The sequence below is a fragment of the Scyliorhinus torazame genome, chromosome 9, assembly GCF_047496885.1.
Source record: "Scyliorhinus torazame isolate Kashiwa2021f chromosome 9, sScyTor2.1, whole genome shotgun sequence".
Classification (NCBI taxonomy): Eukaryota; Metazoa; Chordata; class Chondrichthyes; order Carcharhiniformes; family Scyliorhinidae; genus Scyliorhinus; species Scyliorhinus torazame.
This window is the reverse complement of record NC_092715.1, coordinates 74,770,964-74,790,357: the sequence shown is the minus strand read 5'-3', so window position 1 is coordinate 74,790,357 and position 19,394 is coordinate 74,770,964. Positions and strand designations below refer to the sequence as shown.

Below are 19,394 nucleotides of genomic sequence, written 5' to 3'. Positions count from 1 at the left end.
CTGCCTCTCACTAATACGTCCATTTGCTTCCAAATGGGAGTAGATCCTGTCTCGAAGAATTCTCTCCAGTAATTTCCCTACCACTGCAGTAAGGCTCACCGGCCTGTAGTTCCCTGGATTATCCTTGCTACCCTTCTTAAACAGAGGAACAACATTGGTTATTCTCCAGTCCTCTGGGACATCACCTGAAGACAGTGAGGATCCAAAGATTTCTGTCAAGGCCTCAGCAATTTCCTCTCTAGCCTCCTTCAGTATTCTGGGGTAGATCCCATCAGGCCCTGGGGACTTAACTACCGTAATATTTTTCAAGACGCCCAACACCTCGTCTTTTGGGATTTCAATGTGACCCAGGCTGTCTACATACCCTTCTCCAGACTCAACATCTACCAATTCCTTCTCTTTGGTGAATACTGATGCAAAGTATTCATTTAGTACCTCGCCCATTTTCTCTGGCTCCACACATAGATTCCCTTGCCTATCCTTCAGTGGGCCAACCCTTTCCCTGGCTACCCTCTTGCTTTTTATGTACGTGTAAAAAGCCTTGGGATTTTCCTTAGCCCTATTTGCCAATGACTTTTCGTGACCCCTTCTAGCCCTCCTGACTCCTTGCTTAAGTTCCTCCCTCCTTTCTTTATATTCCACACAGGCTACGTCTGTTCCCAGCCTTTTAGCCCTGACAAATGCCTCCATTTTCTTTTTGACGAGGCCTACAATATCTCTCGTTATCCAAGGTTCCCGAAAATTGCCGTATTTATCCTTCTTCCTCACAGGAACATGCCGGTCCTGAATTCCTTTCAACTGACACTTGAAAGCCTCCCACATGTCAGATGTTGATTTACCCTCAAACATCTGCCCCAATCTAGGTTCTTCAGTTCCCGCCTAATATTGTTATAATTAGCCTTCCCCCAATTTAGCACATTCACCCTCGGACCACTCTTATCCTTGTCCACCAGTACTTTAAAACTTATTGAATTGTGGTCACTGTTCCCAAAATGCTCCCCTACTGAAACTTCTACCACCTGGCCGGGCTCATTCCCCAATACCAGGTCCAGTACAGCCCCTTCCCTAGTTGGACTGTCTACATATTGTTTTAAGAAGCCCTCCTGGATGCTCCTTACAAGCTCTGACCCGTCTGGCACTAAGTGAGTCCCAGTCAATATTGGGGAAGTTGAAGTCTCCCATCACAACAACCCTGCTGTTTTTACTCTTTTCCAAAATCTGCTCCTCTTATCTCCTGTAGGCTGTTGGGAGGCCTGCAGTAAACCCCCAACATTACGACTGCACCCTTCTTATTCCTGATCTCTACCCATATAGCCTCACTGCACTCTGAGGTGTCCTCTCGTAGTACAGCTGTGATATTCTCCCTAACCAGTAGCGCAACTCTGCCACCCCTTTTACACCCCCCTCTATCCCGCCTGAAACATCTAAATCCTGGAACGTTTAGCTGCCAATCCTGCCCTTCCCTCAACCAGGTCTCTGTAATGGCAACAACATCATAGTTCCAAGTACTAATCCAAACTCTAAGTTCATCTGCCTTACCCGTAATACTTCTTACATTAAAACATATGCACTTCAGGCCACCAGACCCGCTGTGTTCAGCAACTTCACCCTGTCTGCTCTGCCTCAGAGCCATACTGTCCCTATTCCCTAGTTCTCCCTCAATGCTCTCATCTTCTGACCTATTGCTCTCATGCCCACCCCCCTGCCATACTAGTTTAAACCCTCCCGTGTGACACTAGCAAACCTCGCGGCCAGGATATTTATGCCTCTCCAGTTTAGATGCAACCCGTCCTTCTTGTATAGGTCACACCTGCCCCGGAAGAGCTCCCAGTGGTCCAGATAACGGAAACCTTCCCTCCTACACCAGCTGTTTAGCCACGTGTTTAGCTGCTCTATCTTCCTATTTCTAGCCTCACTGGCACGTGGCACAGGGAGTAATCCCGAGATTACAGAAAGTGGCATTTGATTTAAACAACAGATTAGATACCTGCCTCCTGCGATCCTGAGCTCGTAATTCAGTGTATTTAATATTGCTTTCTCTGTGTTTAGCTGTGTGATGGGTTAGCTTGAAGACAAAACTGAAATCTTTTCAAACCCTTTCAAAACTGAAAATCCTTAAGCAGTTCCCTTGTAGATTATGATAAAACAGTGATTATCCCAAAATTACAGACAAGAGGCAGGATTATCCATTGGATGATGCCGAAATCGGGAAACGCAGTTAGGCGGAGAATAGGTTACGATGCCAAAATCACGGTGGGCACTGATTTGACGCCAAATCGCTGTTCTCCGTCACCTCGACAGCGGCGTCAATGCGGTCCGGAACGCACGTCTTGTAAACACCGCTTGCACATCATTAGCAGGCCTGACCTGGTATCCTTTGGGGCCTTCGCGATTCACTGCTTCCGATGGTCCGAGTTCCCAATGGTTCACTTGTGCTTTTAAAAATCGTGAAACAGGCGTCATGGCTGCTGAGGGAGAGAGAGGGGGTATGGAAAGTGTCCAACATTCCCATGGTTTGCTGACAGTTGTGCCGCTGGTCTGGAGACTTCTGCCAGGGCCGGTGGTAGTCGCAGGGGGGTTGCCAGGAGGTGGGCTGTGGGATCAGGATGGACAGGCACGGAACACCATTGCTGCAGCCGGAACGGCAGCTATGCAACTGAGCACGCCGCTGATAGCCTACTCTGAAGTTAGGGCCACAGGTTGTATAGATGTCCTCTGGCCCCAGCCAACCCATCAGCGCTCCAGCCCAACCAGTGCCACCTTGTTGGCTGGGATGAGTGTGCATGGGGATTGTAATGTGTATATGCCGATGCAGCTTGTCAGCCTCCTGAGTGTCAATCACGGACCCAGCGAATACCGCACCGTTCCACGTGGCGCTTGTGCTAGCCGCTCCACAGTTGCTGAATTGGTCCAGGTTCGGCGTCAGTTTTGCTGTCATGAAAATCCACGAATGCTGCCCTGGCGTCAACACTTAGTCTCAGGAATGGAGAATCCAGCCCAAGGTCTTTTCTGCTCAGTCATAAATTCTGTTAATGCTCTGCTGTTTGCTCGTTCATATTTGAAACACAGGTGGACTGCTTAATTTATTTATACTCCCCACTAACCAAGTATATATCATATACTTGGTTTATATATCGGACATAGGTCCGATCAAGGACAGTAGCGGGAGATTGTGTATTGAGTCTGAAGAGATAGGAGAGGTCTTGAACGAGTACTTTTCTTCAGTATTTACAAATGAGAGGGGCCATATTGTTGGAGAGGACAGTGTGAAACAGACTGGTAAGCTCGAGGAAATACTTGTTAGGAAGGAAGATGTGTTGGGCATTTTGAAAAACTTGAGGATAGACAAGTCCCCCGGGCCTGACGGGATATAGCCAAGGACTCTATGGGAAGCAAGAGATGAAATTGCAGAGCCGTTGGCAATGATCTTTTCGCCCTCACTGTCAACAGGGGTGGTACCAGGGGATTGGAGAGTGGCGAATGTCGTGCCCCTGTTCAAAAAAGGGACTAGGGATAACCCTGTGAATTACAGGCCAGTTAGTCTTACTTCGGTGGTAGGCAAAGTAATGGAAAGGGTACTGAAGGATAGGATTTCTGAGCATCTGGAAAGACACTGCTTGATTAGGGATAGTCAGCACAGATTTGTGAAGGGTAGGTATTGCATTACAAGTCTTATTGAATTCTTTGAGGAGGTGATCAAGCATCTGGATGAAGGTAAAGCAGTGGATGTAGTGTACATGGATTTTAGTAAGGCATTTGATAAGGTTCCCCATTGTAGGCTTAGGCAGAAAGTAAGGAGGCATGGGATAGTGTGAAATTTGGCCAGTTGGATAACGACCTGGCTAACCGATAGAAGTCAGAGAGTGGTGGTGGATGGCAAATATTCAGCCTGGAGCCCAGTTACCAGTGGTGTACCGCAGGGGTCAGTTCTGGGTCCTCTGCTGTTTGTGATTTTCATTAATGACTTGGATGAGGGAGTTGAAGGGTGGGTCAGTAAATTTGCAGACGATACGAAGATTGGTGGAGTTGTGGATAGTGAGGAGGGCTGTTGTCGGCTGCAAAGAGACATCGATAGGATGCAGAGCTGGGCTGAGGAGTGGCAGATGGAGTTTAACCCTGAAAAGTGTGAGGTTGTCCATTTTGGAAGGACAAATATGAATGCGGAATACAGGGTTAACGGTAGAGTTCTTGGCAATGTGGAGGAGCAGAGAGATCTTGGGGTCTATGTTCATACATCTTTGAAAGTTGCCACTCAAGTGGATAGAGTGTGAAGAAGGCCTATGGTGTGCTAGCGTTCATTAACAGCGGGATTGAATTTAAGAGCCGTGAGGTGATGATGCAGCTGTACAAAACTTTGGTAAAGCCACATTTGGAGTACTGTGTACAGTTCTGGTCGCCTCATTTTAGAAAGGATCTGGAAGCTTTGGAAAAGGTGCAAAGGAGATTTACCAGGATGTTGCCTGGAATGGAGAGTAGGTCTTACGAGGAAAGGTTGAGGGTGCTAGGCCTTTTCTCATTAGAACGGAGAAGGATGAGGGGCAACTTGATAGAGGTTTATAAGATGATCAGGGGAATAGATAGAGTAGTCAGAGACCTTTTCCCCAGGTGGAACAAACCATTACAAGGGGACATAAATTTAAGGTGAATGGTGGAAGATATAGGGGGGATGTCAGAGGTAGGTTCTTTACCCAGAGAGTAGTGGGGGCATGGAATGCACTGCCTGTGGAAGTAGTTGAGTCGGAAACATTAGGGACCTTCAAGCAGCTACTGGATAGGCACATGGATTACGGTAAAATGATATAGTGTAGATTAATTTGTTCTTAAGGGCAGCACGGTAGCATTGTGGATAGCACAATTGCTTCACAGCTCCAGGGTCCCAGGTTCGATTCCGGCTTGGGTCACTGTCTGTGCGGAGTCTGCACATCCTCCCCGTGTGTGCGTGGGTTTCCTCCGGGTGCTCCGGTTTCTTCCCACAGTCCAAAGATGTGCAGGTTAGGTGGATTGGCCATGATAAATTCCCCTTAGTGTCCAAAATTGCCCTTAGTGTTGGGTGGAGGTGTTGACCTTGGGTAGGGTGCTCTTTCCAAGAGCCGGTACAGACTCAATGGGCCAAATGGCCTCCTTCTGCACTGTAAATTCTATGATAATCTATGATTAATCTAGGACAAAGGTTCGGCACAACATCGTGGGCCGAAGGGCCTGTTCTGTGCTGTATTTTTCTATGTTCTATGCTCTATATATGAAATATATTATAGAAAGAAATAGAGAGATATGGGTGACACGGTAGCACAGTGGTTCGCACTGTTGCTTCACAGCACCAGGGACCCAGGTTCGATTCCCGGCTTGGGTTACTGTCTGCGATGTCCGCGCATTCTCCATGTGTCTGCTTGGGTTTCCTTCGGGTGCTCCAGTTTCCTCCTACAAGTCCCGAAAGACGTGCTTGTTAGTTTTTCAGTTCGGATTGGCTACATTACATTTCAGTTTTACATTTTCACTGTAATAACCAGTTCTCTATATCAGCAACAGGTCATTGCACCTAACTGTTTGAATTCTACTTAAGTGTCTACTCACAGCAGTGCAGCAGTCCATGTAGAAAAGATGCATGTATTCAGGCCTACGCTTGAAGCAAATCTTATCTATTAAACTTCCTGTTAAGTATAATTTTAAATTTGTAGAGTAATGGCTGTATGTTATGACCATGTGTAGGAACCTAATTGAGAGATTCAAATATCAGAAGTTGCAAGGATGAAGTTGAAATAGTTTATAATTGCCCACTGAACATAAAAATGTCGCCTTGAAATTGCTTCCCTGTATCTGTTAAATTTCGTACTCTGTAGGTAGGGCTCTTGAGAATGGTTCTACTTTATTTTGGTGTCTGATTTTGCAGGGACGCCAATGAAAACCTGCAAAATCCAGACTGCGCTTGCTACAGAGCGAGTAAGAAAATATGGGAAGATGCTTTTTAAAAGTGCAGTCTGAAATGGACGATATTATTAGTTAGAGTGTTAAAACTTGTAGGAGGTACAATCAGAATCCAACCCAGTAATAAAAATAATCTCTTATTTGACCTATATTTTCCCAAGATCTCAAAACTGGAATGTTTTGCCTCTAGCACTTTTCATCTTTCTGCAGTGTTCAGGCTTTTAAAACCAGGAGTTGATATTACCTGCCACTATTGGTTAATTATTCCATCTTACTGCTGTTCTGTGTATTCCCCTTCGCCTGGATTTCTTGAAAGGAAAACATTGCATTCTGTTTCCATCCTTCCATTTTGTAGTTTTGTTGCAAATTTTTCTTTGAAGACAGGTAGCATGGTGACACAGTGGTTAGCATTTCTGCATATCAAATCCGGATACCTGGGTTTGATTCCAGCCTTGGATGATTGCGTGCAGTTTGCACGTTCTCCCCATGTCTGCGTGGGTTTCCTCCGTGTGCTCGAGTTTCCTCCCACAGTCCAAAGATGTGTAGGTTAGGTGGGTTGGCCGTGATAAATTGCTCCTTAGTGTCCAAAGGTGTGCAGGTTAGATGGATTGGACATGATCAATGTGTGGGATTACAACAATAGGACGGGGAGTGGGCAGAGGTATAGTGCTCTTTTGGGAGGCTGGTGTAGACATGATGGGCCGAATAGCCTCCTTCTGCATTGTAGGGATTCTATGGAATTCTGTGTCACTGATTCTTCAGGAATTGGGTGATCAAGGGTCACAGATGCATTTCTTTCTTCTACCAGCTATTGACCTCTCGTGTTTACCCTGAACTTTCTATGAAGGTATTGAGAAATATTGAAAACACTTTCTGATTAATATTCTTTTCACTGGAACTAGCTTGTCTTTTAAATGTTTATTTCCCTGACATTTTTGTGACCTTAAGTAACTCAATTTTCTTAATGGCATTAAGGTTTTTTAAAACATCTTTTTTTCTTTGCTGTCGTGAAAGTTAAACATTTTTAAATGTTGCAAATGCTCTATTAAAAAGAAAAGAACCTGAAATGGTTTAATTTTAAATATTTTGTGGCTTAGGAATTACAATATAAGATGGGGACTTGTAGATTCGAGGAAACTGGAAGGTGCAGTATGCATGAACTGTCCTTTTACCTCTGGATTGAATAATGTCCAAAAGGACGGGTCTGTTTCTTTACTATAGGTGCCCTACTTAATATGACATCCAACCTAGTTCTTGATAGGTAGAGGCCACTGCAAAAAAGCTTCTGTTTGTTTGGATGGAATTGATTGGTACTAAATTGGCAGTCTCACTCAGGGAGCCATGGGGCTGACTAATATGGGAATTTCAAATAATGCATTGGTGCAGTAAAGGATGTTAAACTATTATTAAGAGTTATTGCTGGGGTATAGAGTACTTCAAAGGATCCTGTAGCACACTTAACGTGGGGTGCTTAATGTCACTGGGTGTACAAAATAGAAATGTATTCCTTTCTCAGGACTGGTATCTTGCATCTTGTGCACAAAAATTAGAATGGAGAACTAGAACCAATGTAACTTTGGAGAAAATAAACCTCTTAATTATTGTTAATCTTTTGATCAGAGAATCTATGGATGTACACTTAGGTGGCAATAATAGCAATAGTATAATGGAACCTCTCTGTTATTGGATATCTTTTAAAATGAATCCACAGTTGTTCCTGAACCAGACTGTTGTGATCTTTGTATATTTCAGCACAGTTTATTTAGGCTTTAAATTGCATCCAGTCATATGGAAGGATTTACCACTGCATTTTCAATATTGATTAATGATTATACTACAATTGCCAAATTTCTACCAACAAAATGCAAGAGCCCACACATGCTTGTTAGTGGCTCCTGGAGCAAATGTGCCAAGTTCAATATCCCATATCAACTAACATTGATGTGTAGAAAACCATATGCAATAAACAGTTACAATGTCTCATTGGGAGGCCTGTGTCATGATATGCTGACAGGCACTTAATGAGATACAGGCAGGCAGCTAATGGGCACAGGGAACAGGACATAACCAATCAGCAGGCAGAACACTTGGGAGGTGGTTTCCCACTATAAAAGGCACGAGGCACTCACATTCAGCCTCTTTCCACGAGGACATCTCCAGAGTGGGTCCAGTGTACATATCACGTAACGCATACAGCACGTGGCGAAGAGCTAGTCTGGTTCAGTCTAGATAGAGAAATCACAGCTAGGTTAGCAGAGTGTGGAACTCACATAGAACTGTGCTAACTGTGAATGGTTCAATAAATCAAGTTGAACTAAACTCAAGGTCTGGAGTCTACTTGAGTTATAGCTGGATCCAGTTGCAGCCCGTGTTATCTCAACATGCCTAATACAAAAGCCTGTAGGTGACTAGTGCAGATTAATTTACCACCTACTTTGTACAAGACAAATAACAATCCCCAGTGAAAATCAATCTGAACAACATCTTAATTCAGGTCAATTCACCCATTTGATTTCCTCTGGTCAGAACTCCTGCAATGCACAATGAATTTAATGAATAGGAATGTGATTAATTCTACTAAAAAAGTGTTTTAATACATTCAATAATTAATGTAACTTTAAAGAATGCAAAGTGTGTCGACAGCCTCAAATAATCAGTAATCATTCAGATTAAACCTAAACCTCTGGTTATGAGAAGCAATTAAGAACTGTTTTTAATATTTAATGATGTACAGAAAGTAACCTATGAAGGATATGTTAGTGGATTAAATAAAACACAATTGATGGTGTATCATTGGGCAGCCTCTTTAGCTAAAGTCTTCAACCTCAACCAGAGTTTTAAAATAGATGCTAGAGAGTTTGAGGCAGTTGTTTTGCGGTGTTTGTAACCAAACGTAAGTTACCCAAAAGCATTGGAGTTCAGCATTTGTAAACTGGTTTTGTAGAGCCTTTATGGGAGCCGGATGAAATTGGGCATATCTGTTTAAATCATGCACATCTGCTCTGCTGAGCATAACATTGTGTTGCACCTCACAACTGGGGAAGCAAGCTGTGTTCTGTTTTTCTTTACTCTTAGAAAGGGTTTGTTCCAGCAGCTCAGAAAAGGAACATTATAATCCCATTTATGCTGACATTAGTTTAAAAAGAAAGCAAAGCCTTCTTCTCAGAAAGACTCTGGAAATGACCAGCTGTAGTAGTTTTCCAGCACAAGGATTCCCCAGCTAATTGTGTTAAAGTCCCTGAGAGGCTTCCAGTGCAATTCTCAGGCTGGATTGAAGTTGTGGCCCTGGTTTTTGTTGTACAATCCCTTCAGGGTACTCCTCTATCTGAACATTGGAGAAAATGCTCCCCCCAAGGCATGACTAGGCTCCTGTTTGAATTTTGTACATAGAATTTACTTTTTTTAAAATTTAGACTACTCAATTACTTTTTTTCCAATTAAGGGGCAATTTAGCGTGGCCAATCTACCTAACCTGCACATCTTTAGGTTGTGGGGGAGAATGTGCAAACTCCACACAGACAATGACCTGGGGCCGTGATCGAACCTGGGTCCTCAGTGCCGCAGGCAGCAGTGCTAACTACTGCGCCACCATGCCGCCCGGTACATAGAATTTACATTTAGGTTTCCCTAAGCGGGGCCGTAATGATAGTTTCTGATGCTTCTATGAGAAATGAGGATGTTGTACAATATGCCTGGGAATGATCCTGAGGAGACTTGACAAGGTGGATGCTAAAAAGATGTTTAGCTTTATGGGAGAGACTAGAACTAAGGGACACAATTTAAAATAAGGGGGTCTCCCTTTGAGAAGGAGATTAGAAGAATATTTGTTCTCTCAGAGGGTCTCTCTTCCCGGAAACAGGGAGGCAGGCTCATTGATTATTTTTAAGGCAGTGGTCGACATATTCTTGATCAATAAGGGAATCTAAGATCATCGGGAGTCAGCAGAATGTGACGACGAAGCCACAATTAGTTATGGTGGTGCGGTGGGGATGTTTGAGGATGTTGTAATGTTTTTCTTTTGTATATAGATATGATTAGTTGAAATTTATGATTTTGTATTGAGGGAGTATTTGTTTTTGGGGGTGGAAGGGGGCCGAGGACCATGGGGATGCGGATTACGGTAAGAATCTGAGTAATACGTGGACCAAAATGGAGGATGGGGATGTTAGTGGGTTAGGGATTCGCAGAGGGAGGGGGCAGGGAGTTTAGGTTCTTTTTACTCATTTGATGTGGGCTCTGGTGGGGGAGGCGCTACCTCACTAGCAGGCAGAGTTTAGCATGAGATGGGAGTGAGGTGGGGAGGGGTTGTGACCTTTTAAACCTGTTTAGGCAGATTTTGATGAGCCTAGAAGGCGAGAATGGTGGGGGGAAGGGGTTAGGGAGGAGAGATAATAGTTTGAGAGTAAGTAGTTTGGGGGATTTCTGGGATAGGGAAAGGGAGTTTTGGGCGGAGGTGAGAAGGGGAGGGGAGATTGCTGACGGTGACCAGGGATTTTTTCTTTGTCTTGTGGGAAGGTCTTGGTGCCATCTTGGGTGGACCCTGGTATTAGGAGCCTGGAAGGTGGAGGGGATAATCCCTTGTGGTGGAAATGGCTGACATAAGGGGGAGGGGGTGGTGAGAGACCTCAGATTAGATTGGTCACGTGGAATGTTCAGGGGGCCTAGTGAAGCAAGCGAGGATTCTCTCTCTTGAAGACTTTAAGGGCCCATGCGGTGCTTTTACTGGTGACCCATCTGAATGTGAGGGACCAGATTAGGCTTTGGAAGGGTTGGATGAGCCAGGTGTTCCACTCAGGCTTTGATAGTAGGGCCCAGAGGGTAGCAATTTTAATTAATAAAAGAGTTTGGTTTTAGATGGGAAAGTTTGTGGCGGATCAGGGAGGCAAGTGTGTATTGTTGGTAAATGTGTATGATCCAAACTTGGACGACGTAGCATTTATGAAGATGATGTTGGCCGCCATACAAGACTTGGACACACACCAGTTGATTTTGCTGGGGGTGGGGTTTTGAACTTTTGAATCCAATGTTAGACAGGCCCAAGTCATTGGCCTCTTCGGGGGGTAGCAAAGGTATTGACAGCGTTTATGAAGGAGATGGGAAGAGCGGATCTGTGGCAGTTTCTGCACCGGGGTAGGAATTTTCCTTCTTTTCTCCAGTGCATAAAGTATATTTGCAGATTAACTTCTTCATGATGGGGAGGTCTCTGCTGCCAAGGGTAAGGAAAGCTGAATATTCCGCAATAGTTATTTCACATCACGCTCCACATGGTAGATGTGGTATTGGAAAAGCGGCCGGTTCAGCAACCGGCTAGGAGTTTGGATGTGGGGTTGTTGACAGATCTGGGGTTTTGTATAAGGATATCAAAGGCAATCGATGAGTATGTGGGGTTTAGCAAGAATGTGAAGTTTTGCCCTCGATTCTGTGGGAGGCCCTGAATGCAGTGGTGAGAGAGAAGAAAATCTTGCGTAAGGCACAGATAGATAGGGAAGCAAGGGAGCAACACCAAAGGTTGGTAGATGGGATATTGGAAATAGATGGTAGATACTCGAGTGATTCTCCACCCCAGACTTTCTGGCTAGCAGAAAAAAGCTGCAGATGCAGTTTGATTTACTGACTACAGATATTGTGGTGCATCAGTTACGAGGGGGATAATGTACGAATATAGGGAGAAGACCAGTCATCTCTTGATTTGCCAGTTGAGGCGGTAAGCAGTCTCCAGGGACATTAGTCAAGTTTGAGACTCTGGTGGCGGGTTGGTGTCCTCGCCAGATAAAGTCAATGGGGCATTTGAAGCGTTCTATAAGAATCTTTTTCGGTCGAAGCCACCTGGTGAGGGGTCGGATATGGTGGAATTTTTGGACGGCCTGGAGTGTCCTGAGGTGGAAGATTGGGAAGGGTTGGAATAGCCTTTGGGTGCGGAGGAGGTCCTGACAGCTATTGAACGAATGCAGACTGGTACGGTTCCGGGGCCTGATGGATTCCCAGTGGAACCTTTAAAATGGTTTGCAGGACAGTTGGTACCATTACTGGTGGAAATGTTTGAGGACTCAGTAGCACGGGGTTCCCTGCCCGAGACATTGATTGAAGTGCCCATTTTGTTTCTCTTAAAAAAGGATAAGGACCCGGTGGAGTGTGAGTTGTAATGCCTGATTTCCCTATCAAATGTGGATGCTAAGATATTGGGCAAGGTATGAGCACTAAGGCTTGAGCAATGTCTCCCTCAAGTTATGCGGGGGGGGGGGATCAGACTGGTTTCGTTAAGGGCCGCCTATTGTCGTCCAATGTGCAGCGGCTGCAAATGTGGTGTCGTCTCTGGCGGAGGGTCATTTTTTCCTGGATGTTTGATGTTTTTGATAGGGTAGAATAGGGGTATTTGTTTGCAGCACTGGAAATGTTTGCGATAGGGCCCAAGTTTATGCCGTGGGTACAATTGTTGTATTAAGTACCAATGGCCAGTGTTCACAGAAACAGTGTGAGCTTTGAGTATTTTCAGTGGAACAGAGGAACGAGACAGTGGTTCCCTATGTCCCCCCTCTTGTTTGCATTGGCAATAGAACCTTTGGCCATTGCTCTGAGGGCTTCAGATAGGTGGCAGGGAAGCGCTTAGAATGTCCCTGTATGCTGACTATCTTCTGCTGTGCATGACAGTACCCATCCCCACCATGGACAATATAATGGTGCTGCTGAGGCACATTGGCTCTTTTTCTGGGTTCAAATTGAACCTGGAGAAATGTGTGTTTCCCAGTTACTCCCTCGGGGAGGGGAGTCAATCTGGGGGTGTTGCCATTCTGCTCAGCAGGTTCTCATTTCAGATATTTAGGGTTCAGTTAGTTCGGGACTAGGCCTGGCTCCGTAAGTGTAACTATGCGAGCTTGGTGGGAAGGGTCAGGATCGATTTGCAGAGTTGGGATAGTCTCCCTCTGTCCTTGGCAGGCTGAATTCAGTCAGTCAAGATGAATATTTTACCACGCTTTCTGTTTCTGTTCCAATGTTTGCTGGTTTTTCTTCCAAAGCCCTTTATTGGGAAAGTCGAGAAATTGATTTTGTCCTTTATTTGGGCGGGCAAACTGGCGAGGATTCGAAGGTCTGTCCTTCTGAGGGACCGACAGTCAGGGGGCTTGGTGTTACCGAGTCTGATATAATTACTGGGTGACGAATGCGGAGAAGGTGTTGGTATGGTGTGGGCATCCGGAAGCTACCTGCGTACGGATGGAGCCAAAATTATGTAGAGGGTCTGGATTGAGGGCACTAACGACAGTCTCGCTACCGTTCTCACCGGTGAAATATTTGGGTAATTCGGTGGTTGTTTCCACCCTGAAGGTATGGAGACAATTTTGGCAACATTTTAAATTGGAAGCGGTATTGCAGCTGGCTCAGATCTGTGCGAATCATATAGAATTTACAGAGCAGAAGGAGGCCATTCAGCCCATCGAGTCTGCACCGGTTCTTGGAAAGAGCACCCAACCCAAGGTCAACACGGCCACCCTATCCCCATAACCCAGTAACCCCACGGGCAATTTTGGAAACTAAGGGCAATTTATCATGGCCAATCCACCTAACCCGCACATCTTTGGACTGTGGGAGGAAACCGGAGCACCCGGAGGAAACCCACGCACACACGGGGAGGATGTGCAGACTCCGCACAGACAGTGACCCAAGCCAGAATCGAACCTGGGACCCTGGAGCTGTGAAGCAATTGTGCTATCCACAAGGCTACCGTGCTGCCCCCTATGTGTTTGAACCTGCAAGGTTGGATGCCATGTTCGGGTGGTGGGAAGAGAAGGGGTGGGAGGAATGGGGGATCTATTCTTGGAGGAACGGTTTGCGAGTTTGGAGGAGTTGTTGGAGAAATTTGGGCTCTCACGGTCTGACCCGTTCAGATACCTGCAAGTTCGTAGCTTTGCGAATCGGATCTTTCCGACATTCCCTATGACACTGCCAACCTTGTTGATGGAGAGGGTTCTTTCACTCGTAGGGTTGGAGGAGGGGAGTACCTCGGGTATCTATGAAGGATTATGTCCGAAGACGCAGTGTCGGTGGAGGGGTTAAGACCAAGTGGGGGGAGGAGTTGGGGCTGATGCTGGAGGATGGAGTGTGGAGTGAGGTCCTGCGGAGAGTGATTGTCACATTTTTATGTGCAAGGCATGGCTTAATACAGCTTAAAGTAGTGTATAGGGATCATTTGACTAGGTCCAGGATGAGTAGGTTGTTTTGTGGTAGTGGAGGACAGGTGCGAATGCTGTGGGAGAGTTTCGGCCAACCATGTGCATATGTTTTGGTCGTGTTTTAAGCTCATGGGGTTCTGGGTCTCCTTCTTTAGCACCTGTCAGTGATTCTGAAAATTGAACTTGAGCCCTGCCTCTTGTGCCATATTTGGGGTTCAGACTTGCCAGAGGTGCAGGGGCCGATGTCCTGGCCTTTGCCTCGTTGATTGCTCGGAGGCGAGTGCTGATGAGTTGAGGGTCAGCTTCTCCACCCAGTGCCTCAGTGTGGTTTTTAGATTTGATGGTGTTCCTATACCTCGAGAAAGTCAAATACACCATGAGGGGAGCAATTGAGGGTTTCTACCGCAGATAGCAGCTGTTTATTCTGTATTTCCTAGAGCTGGTCACTGTTAGTTTTTAAAGGGAGGGGTCTAGATAGATTGTTTTTTCAGTGGGCGGGGGGTTGTGATTGGGTTTGTTGTTTGGGTGGGATGTGTTGTTTTAGTGTCATGCATAAAATGGAAAACGCTAGAATAAAAATATATATTTTTAAAGTTTATTCTTAGTCTTCTAAATTCCAGTGGATACAAGCCCAGCTTGTCCAACCTTTCCTCATAAGACAACCAACCCATTCCAGGTATTTGCCTGGTAAACCTTCTCTGAACTTCTTCCACTACATTTTCATCCTTCCTTAAATAAGGTGATCAAAACTGTACACAGTACTCCAAATGTGGTATCACTAGTGTCCTATACAACGTCCTGCATAACATCCGTACTTTTGTATTCAATTCCCCTTATGATCATGAGAACGTTCTTTTAGCTTTCCTAATTACTTGCTGCAGCTGCATAGTAGTTCAAAAAAAATATTTTTTTATTCTCCTTTTTCACATTTTCTCCTAAATTTACACCCACCAACAATAAACAATAATCAGTAACGAATATGTCAATCCCAATATGTCAATCACAATATCAATAACAACGATCCCATCCTCCCACCAAACCCCAAACATTAGCCCGCATGTTCACATAAACAAATGACAAAAAGGAATCAGGAATCACCCATAGTCACCATTAACACACACAGTCCCCCTCCCCCCAACCCTCCCAACCATCCTCCCCCCCCCCCCCCCCCCCAACTAATGTTCAATATTATCCAGTTCTTGAAAGTGCATAATGAATAATGCCCATGAACTGTAGAACCCCTCCATCCTTCCCGTCAGTTCAAACTTAACCTTCTCAAGAGTCAAGAATTCTAGCAGGCCGCCACACCAGGACACAGGGTGGAGAGGTTGCTCTCCATCCCATCAGGATCTGCCTTCGGGCGATCAACGAGGCGAAGGCTACAACATCTGCCTCCACACCCGTTTCCAACCCCGGCAGGACCAAAACATGTGAATGTGATTTGCAGCCAGCCCCCCCCCCCACACACACACAATTTTCACACACATCTTCTACCCCTTCAAAGAATCATCTCATCCTCGCCCTTGTGAGGTGTGCTCTATATACCACCTTCAGCTGTATCAGCCCCAACCTCGCACACGAGGTGTTCACTCTCCAGAGCACCTCATACCAGAACCCCCCCTCCATACCCTCTCCCAACTCTTCCTCCCACTTTGCTTTGATCCCTTTCAGTGGTGCCTTCTTCTCTTCCAAAATAGCTCCGTAAACCGCCGACACTACTCCCTTCTCCAGTCCCCCTGTCGTCAGCACCTCCTCCAGCAATGTGGAGGCCGGCTCCACCGGGAAGCTCTGTATCTCCTTTCTGGCAAAATCTCGAGCCTGCATGTATCTAAACATTTCCCCCTGCTCCAGCCCATACTTCGCTTCCAGCTCCTTCAATCCTGCAAACTGACCCCCAAGAAACAAATCTTTTAATGTCTAAATCCCCTTCTCCTCCCATTTCTGAAAATTTCCATCCCACTTCCCTGGCTTAAATCTGTGATTCCCCGAATCGACATTTCCCTTGACCCTACCCTCAACCCGATGTGTTGGCGAAACTGCCTCCAAATTCTCAATGAAGCTATTATTACCAGACTCCCTGAGTATTTCTCCGGGGCCATCGGGAGCGGCGCTGTTGCTAGCGCCTTCAATCCTGACCCCCTGCACAAACTCTCCTCTATTCTGACCCACTGGGAATCAACCCCTCTGACCCAGCTCCGCACCTTCTCCACATTCGCCGCCCAGTAATAATACATCAGGTTCGGAAGACCCAAACCCCTGCATAGTAGTTTTTTGTGATTCATGCACTAGAACAACCAGATCCTTCAGCAACTCCGCTCTGCAATCTCTCACCATTTAGATAATGTGCTTCATTTTTAATCTTCCTGCCAAAATGGACAATTTCATATTTGCCCACTTTATACCCCATTTGCCAGATCTTTGCCCACTCAATTGACCTATCTATATATTTTTGCAGCCTCCTTAAATGTCTCCTTCAGAACTTACTTTCCTACCTATCTTTGTGTCATCAGCAAACCTGGCAACCATTCCTTCATCCAAGCCATTTATATAAATTGTAAACAGTTGAGGACCCAGCACTGATCCCTGTGACACTCCAGTCACATCTTCCCAACCTGAGAAAAAGCCATTTATGCCTAATCTCTGCTTTCTCCAATCTTTTATCCATACCAGTATGTTACTCCCATGCCATGAGCTTCTATTTTTTGCAATAACCTTTGATGTGGCACCGTATCAAATGCCTTCTGGAAATCTAAGTAAAGTATACCCATTGGTTCTGTTTTATCCACAGCACATGTTACTTCCTCAAAGAACTCAAATAAATGTTAAAGATTACTCTTTCACAAAACCATATTGACTCTGCCTGATTACCTTGAATGTAACCAAGTGCTCAGCTGTATCCCCTTTAATAACAACTTCTCACATTTCCCCAACGCTAGATTTTAAGCTGACTAATCTGTAAATTCTCGCTTTCTGTCTCCCTTTTGACTTATGGAGGTATGTTTGCTATTTTCCAATCTAATGGGATCTTCCCCAAATCGAGGTAGTTTTGGAAAATTAAAACCAATGCATCAACTATTACACTAGACCCCAGGATGAAGTCCATCAGGATCTGGCCCCTTGTCAGCCCACGGCTCCAACCATTTACTCAGTACCACTTCACTGGTGACTGTAATTTTCCTGAGTTCCTTCATCCTTTCCATTCCCTGGTTTATAGCTGCTGCTGAGATGTCACTTATATCCTCTATAGTGAAAACTGATGCAAAATACCTGTACGATTCATCAGCCATTTACTTGTCTTCCATTATCAATTATCCAGAATCACTTTCTGTAGGACCATCGCTCACTTTGTTAACTCTTTTCTTTTGAAAATACTTATGAAACCCATGATTTCTGTTTTTATATTTCTGGCTAGCTTTCTCTCACTCTAATTTTCCCTCCTTGTTAATCTTTTAGTCGTCCTTTGCTGTTCCTTATATTCTGTCCAATCTTCTCACCTGCTACCTGCCTTGCACAATTATGCGCAATGAGCATTCATGTCCCTCTGTCAGTATTGTAAAATCAAAATGTGGAACAGTCTCTATTGTCGGGTCTGCTTTCTTTCTCATCTGTTATAACTTCTAAGCATGTTATTTTTTGATGATGTGTGCCAATCAATACCTGTTTAGCATCATCCAATCTGATTACTGTATAAATTCTATCCTCCGAATAGTTTTTGAATTGGTTTCCTGGCATTTCCAGGGATTGAGCCTAATCATTATTTAATTGCCATTTATTCCTTTTAATTTTTATAACTTTTTTTCTTGTCATTGCAGGCTGTGGGATGATGGTATAATTGACCCTGCTGACACGAGGCTTGTGTTGGGTCTAAGTCTCAGTGCTGCACTCAATGCACCCACAAAGAAAACAAACTTTGGAATCTTCAGAATGTGACCTAGGCATTTGTTTATTAGACATAATATTTTCAATCTTTTGACTGTGACAGGAGAATGGAATTAGTCAAAATACTGTAAAACATTTTGAAATAAAAATTGAATTTCAGTCACTATTTTAAAAAAAAATCCTTAATAATTGCAAAATGTGATGTGCAACTCGGATCAATAACTGATGAGCCATGGAAGTACAAATCACAAGTGGATACAGCTTTTGGTGACATACTTGGACTCATCTGTTTCATTCTGGATGGAGAGGGATGATACTAGTGTGGTTTATATGCTGCTGACAACAGTTTAAACTTAGAACCTAACATTTTCTTCTGATTGTTTTTGACCTCTTATTACTTCCACTGTTGATAGCCTGGTGCTAACAGTGAGTAAGAAAATATGTATGCATTCTTAATGTTCAATTTATCTGTCTTCATAATTTATGAGATAGACATGACCAGTTGTTAAAGTGGAATTTGTTCATCCACGTTGTCCACCCCCACCCCAATGCCTGTAACCTATGTGCTGTAAACCTGTGTGATTTTGGCCTTTGATGGTTTTATAGTACAGCAGCAATTTGATTATGAGACTATTTTATAACGACTTTGACATATCCACATTAAAAATAAAAGGTCATCAGAGGTAGTTTCTCATTAATTCTGGTGATTATTGGTCTGTTAGATTAAATTGTAGACTGCTCCCCTGCAAACGGACCACTTCCTGAAATCTTCTAGGGTTAATAGGTAGAGCCTGGGATGAATTTATTTTTGTGCTGTTTAGTTAATACCACAATATCTTTTATATAATAGTAACCACAACTTTCTCACAAAACTATAAAAATTTTGCTCTGAGCTATTGCTTATTTTGTACAAAGAACTGAAATAATAATAAAGGGGCTAAGGGCCAAAGGCAAAAGAATATAAGTTGTTTTTCAGACTGTAGGAAATATGCCTGGTGTTCTCCAGGGGCCAGTTGTATCATGATATTGACTTGTTCGTTTGTAGATGACACAAGTTGGAAATATAGTAAACATTAGGGGAGGCGGTGGCATAGTTGTATTGTTACTGGACTAGTAAACCAGAAACCCAGAGTAATGCTCTGGGACCAGGCTCAAATCCCGCCACTGCAGATGGTGAAATTTGAATTCAATAAAAATCTGGAATTAAAAAGTCTAATGACAACCTGAAACCATTGTCAATTGTCATAAAACCCCATATATTTCACTAATATCCTTTAGAGAAGGAAATCTCCTGTCCTTATCTGGCCTGGCCTACATCTTAACTGTCCCCTCAAGGCAGCTTGAGCGGCACAGTAGCCCAGTGGTTAGCACTGTTGCTTCACAGTGCCAGGATCCCAGGTTTGATTCCTGCTTAGATCACTGTCTGTG

General features: G+C 44.5%; 1 protein-coding gene across 2 annotated transcripts in view; it reads left to right on the top strand.

Moving 5' to 3' along the window:
* The window catches only part of mccc2 (methylcrotonyl-CoA carboxylase subunit 2), a 187,919-nt gene extending 169,267 nt beyond the window's left edge, over nt 1–18,652 (top strand). For both annotated transcript variants that reach the window (XM_072516154.1, XM_072516153.1), the window contains exon 17: nt 17,900–18,652. In XM_072516154.1, the coding sequence (XP_072372255.1) occupies nt 17,900–18,017 (118 nt within the window). In that variant the 3' untranslated portion in view covers nt 18,018–18,652. The remainder of the gene's footprint in view (nt 1–17,899) is intronic.
* The last annotated feature ends 742 nt before the right edge of the window (nt 18,653–19,394 follow it).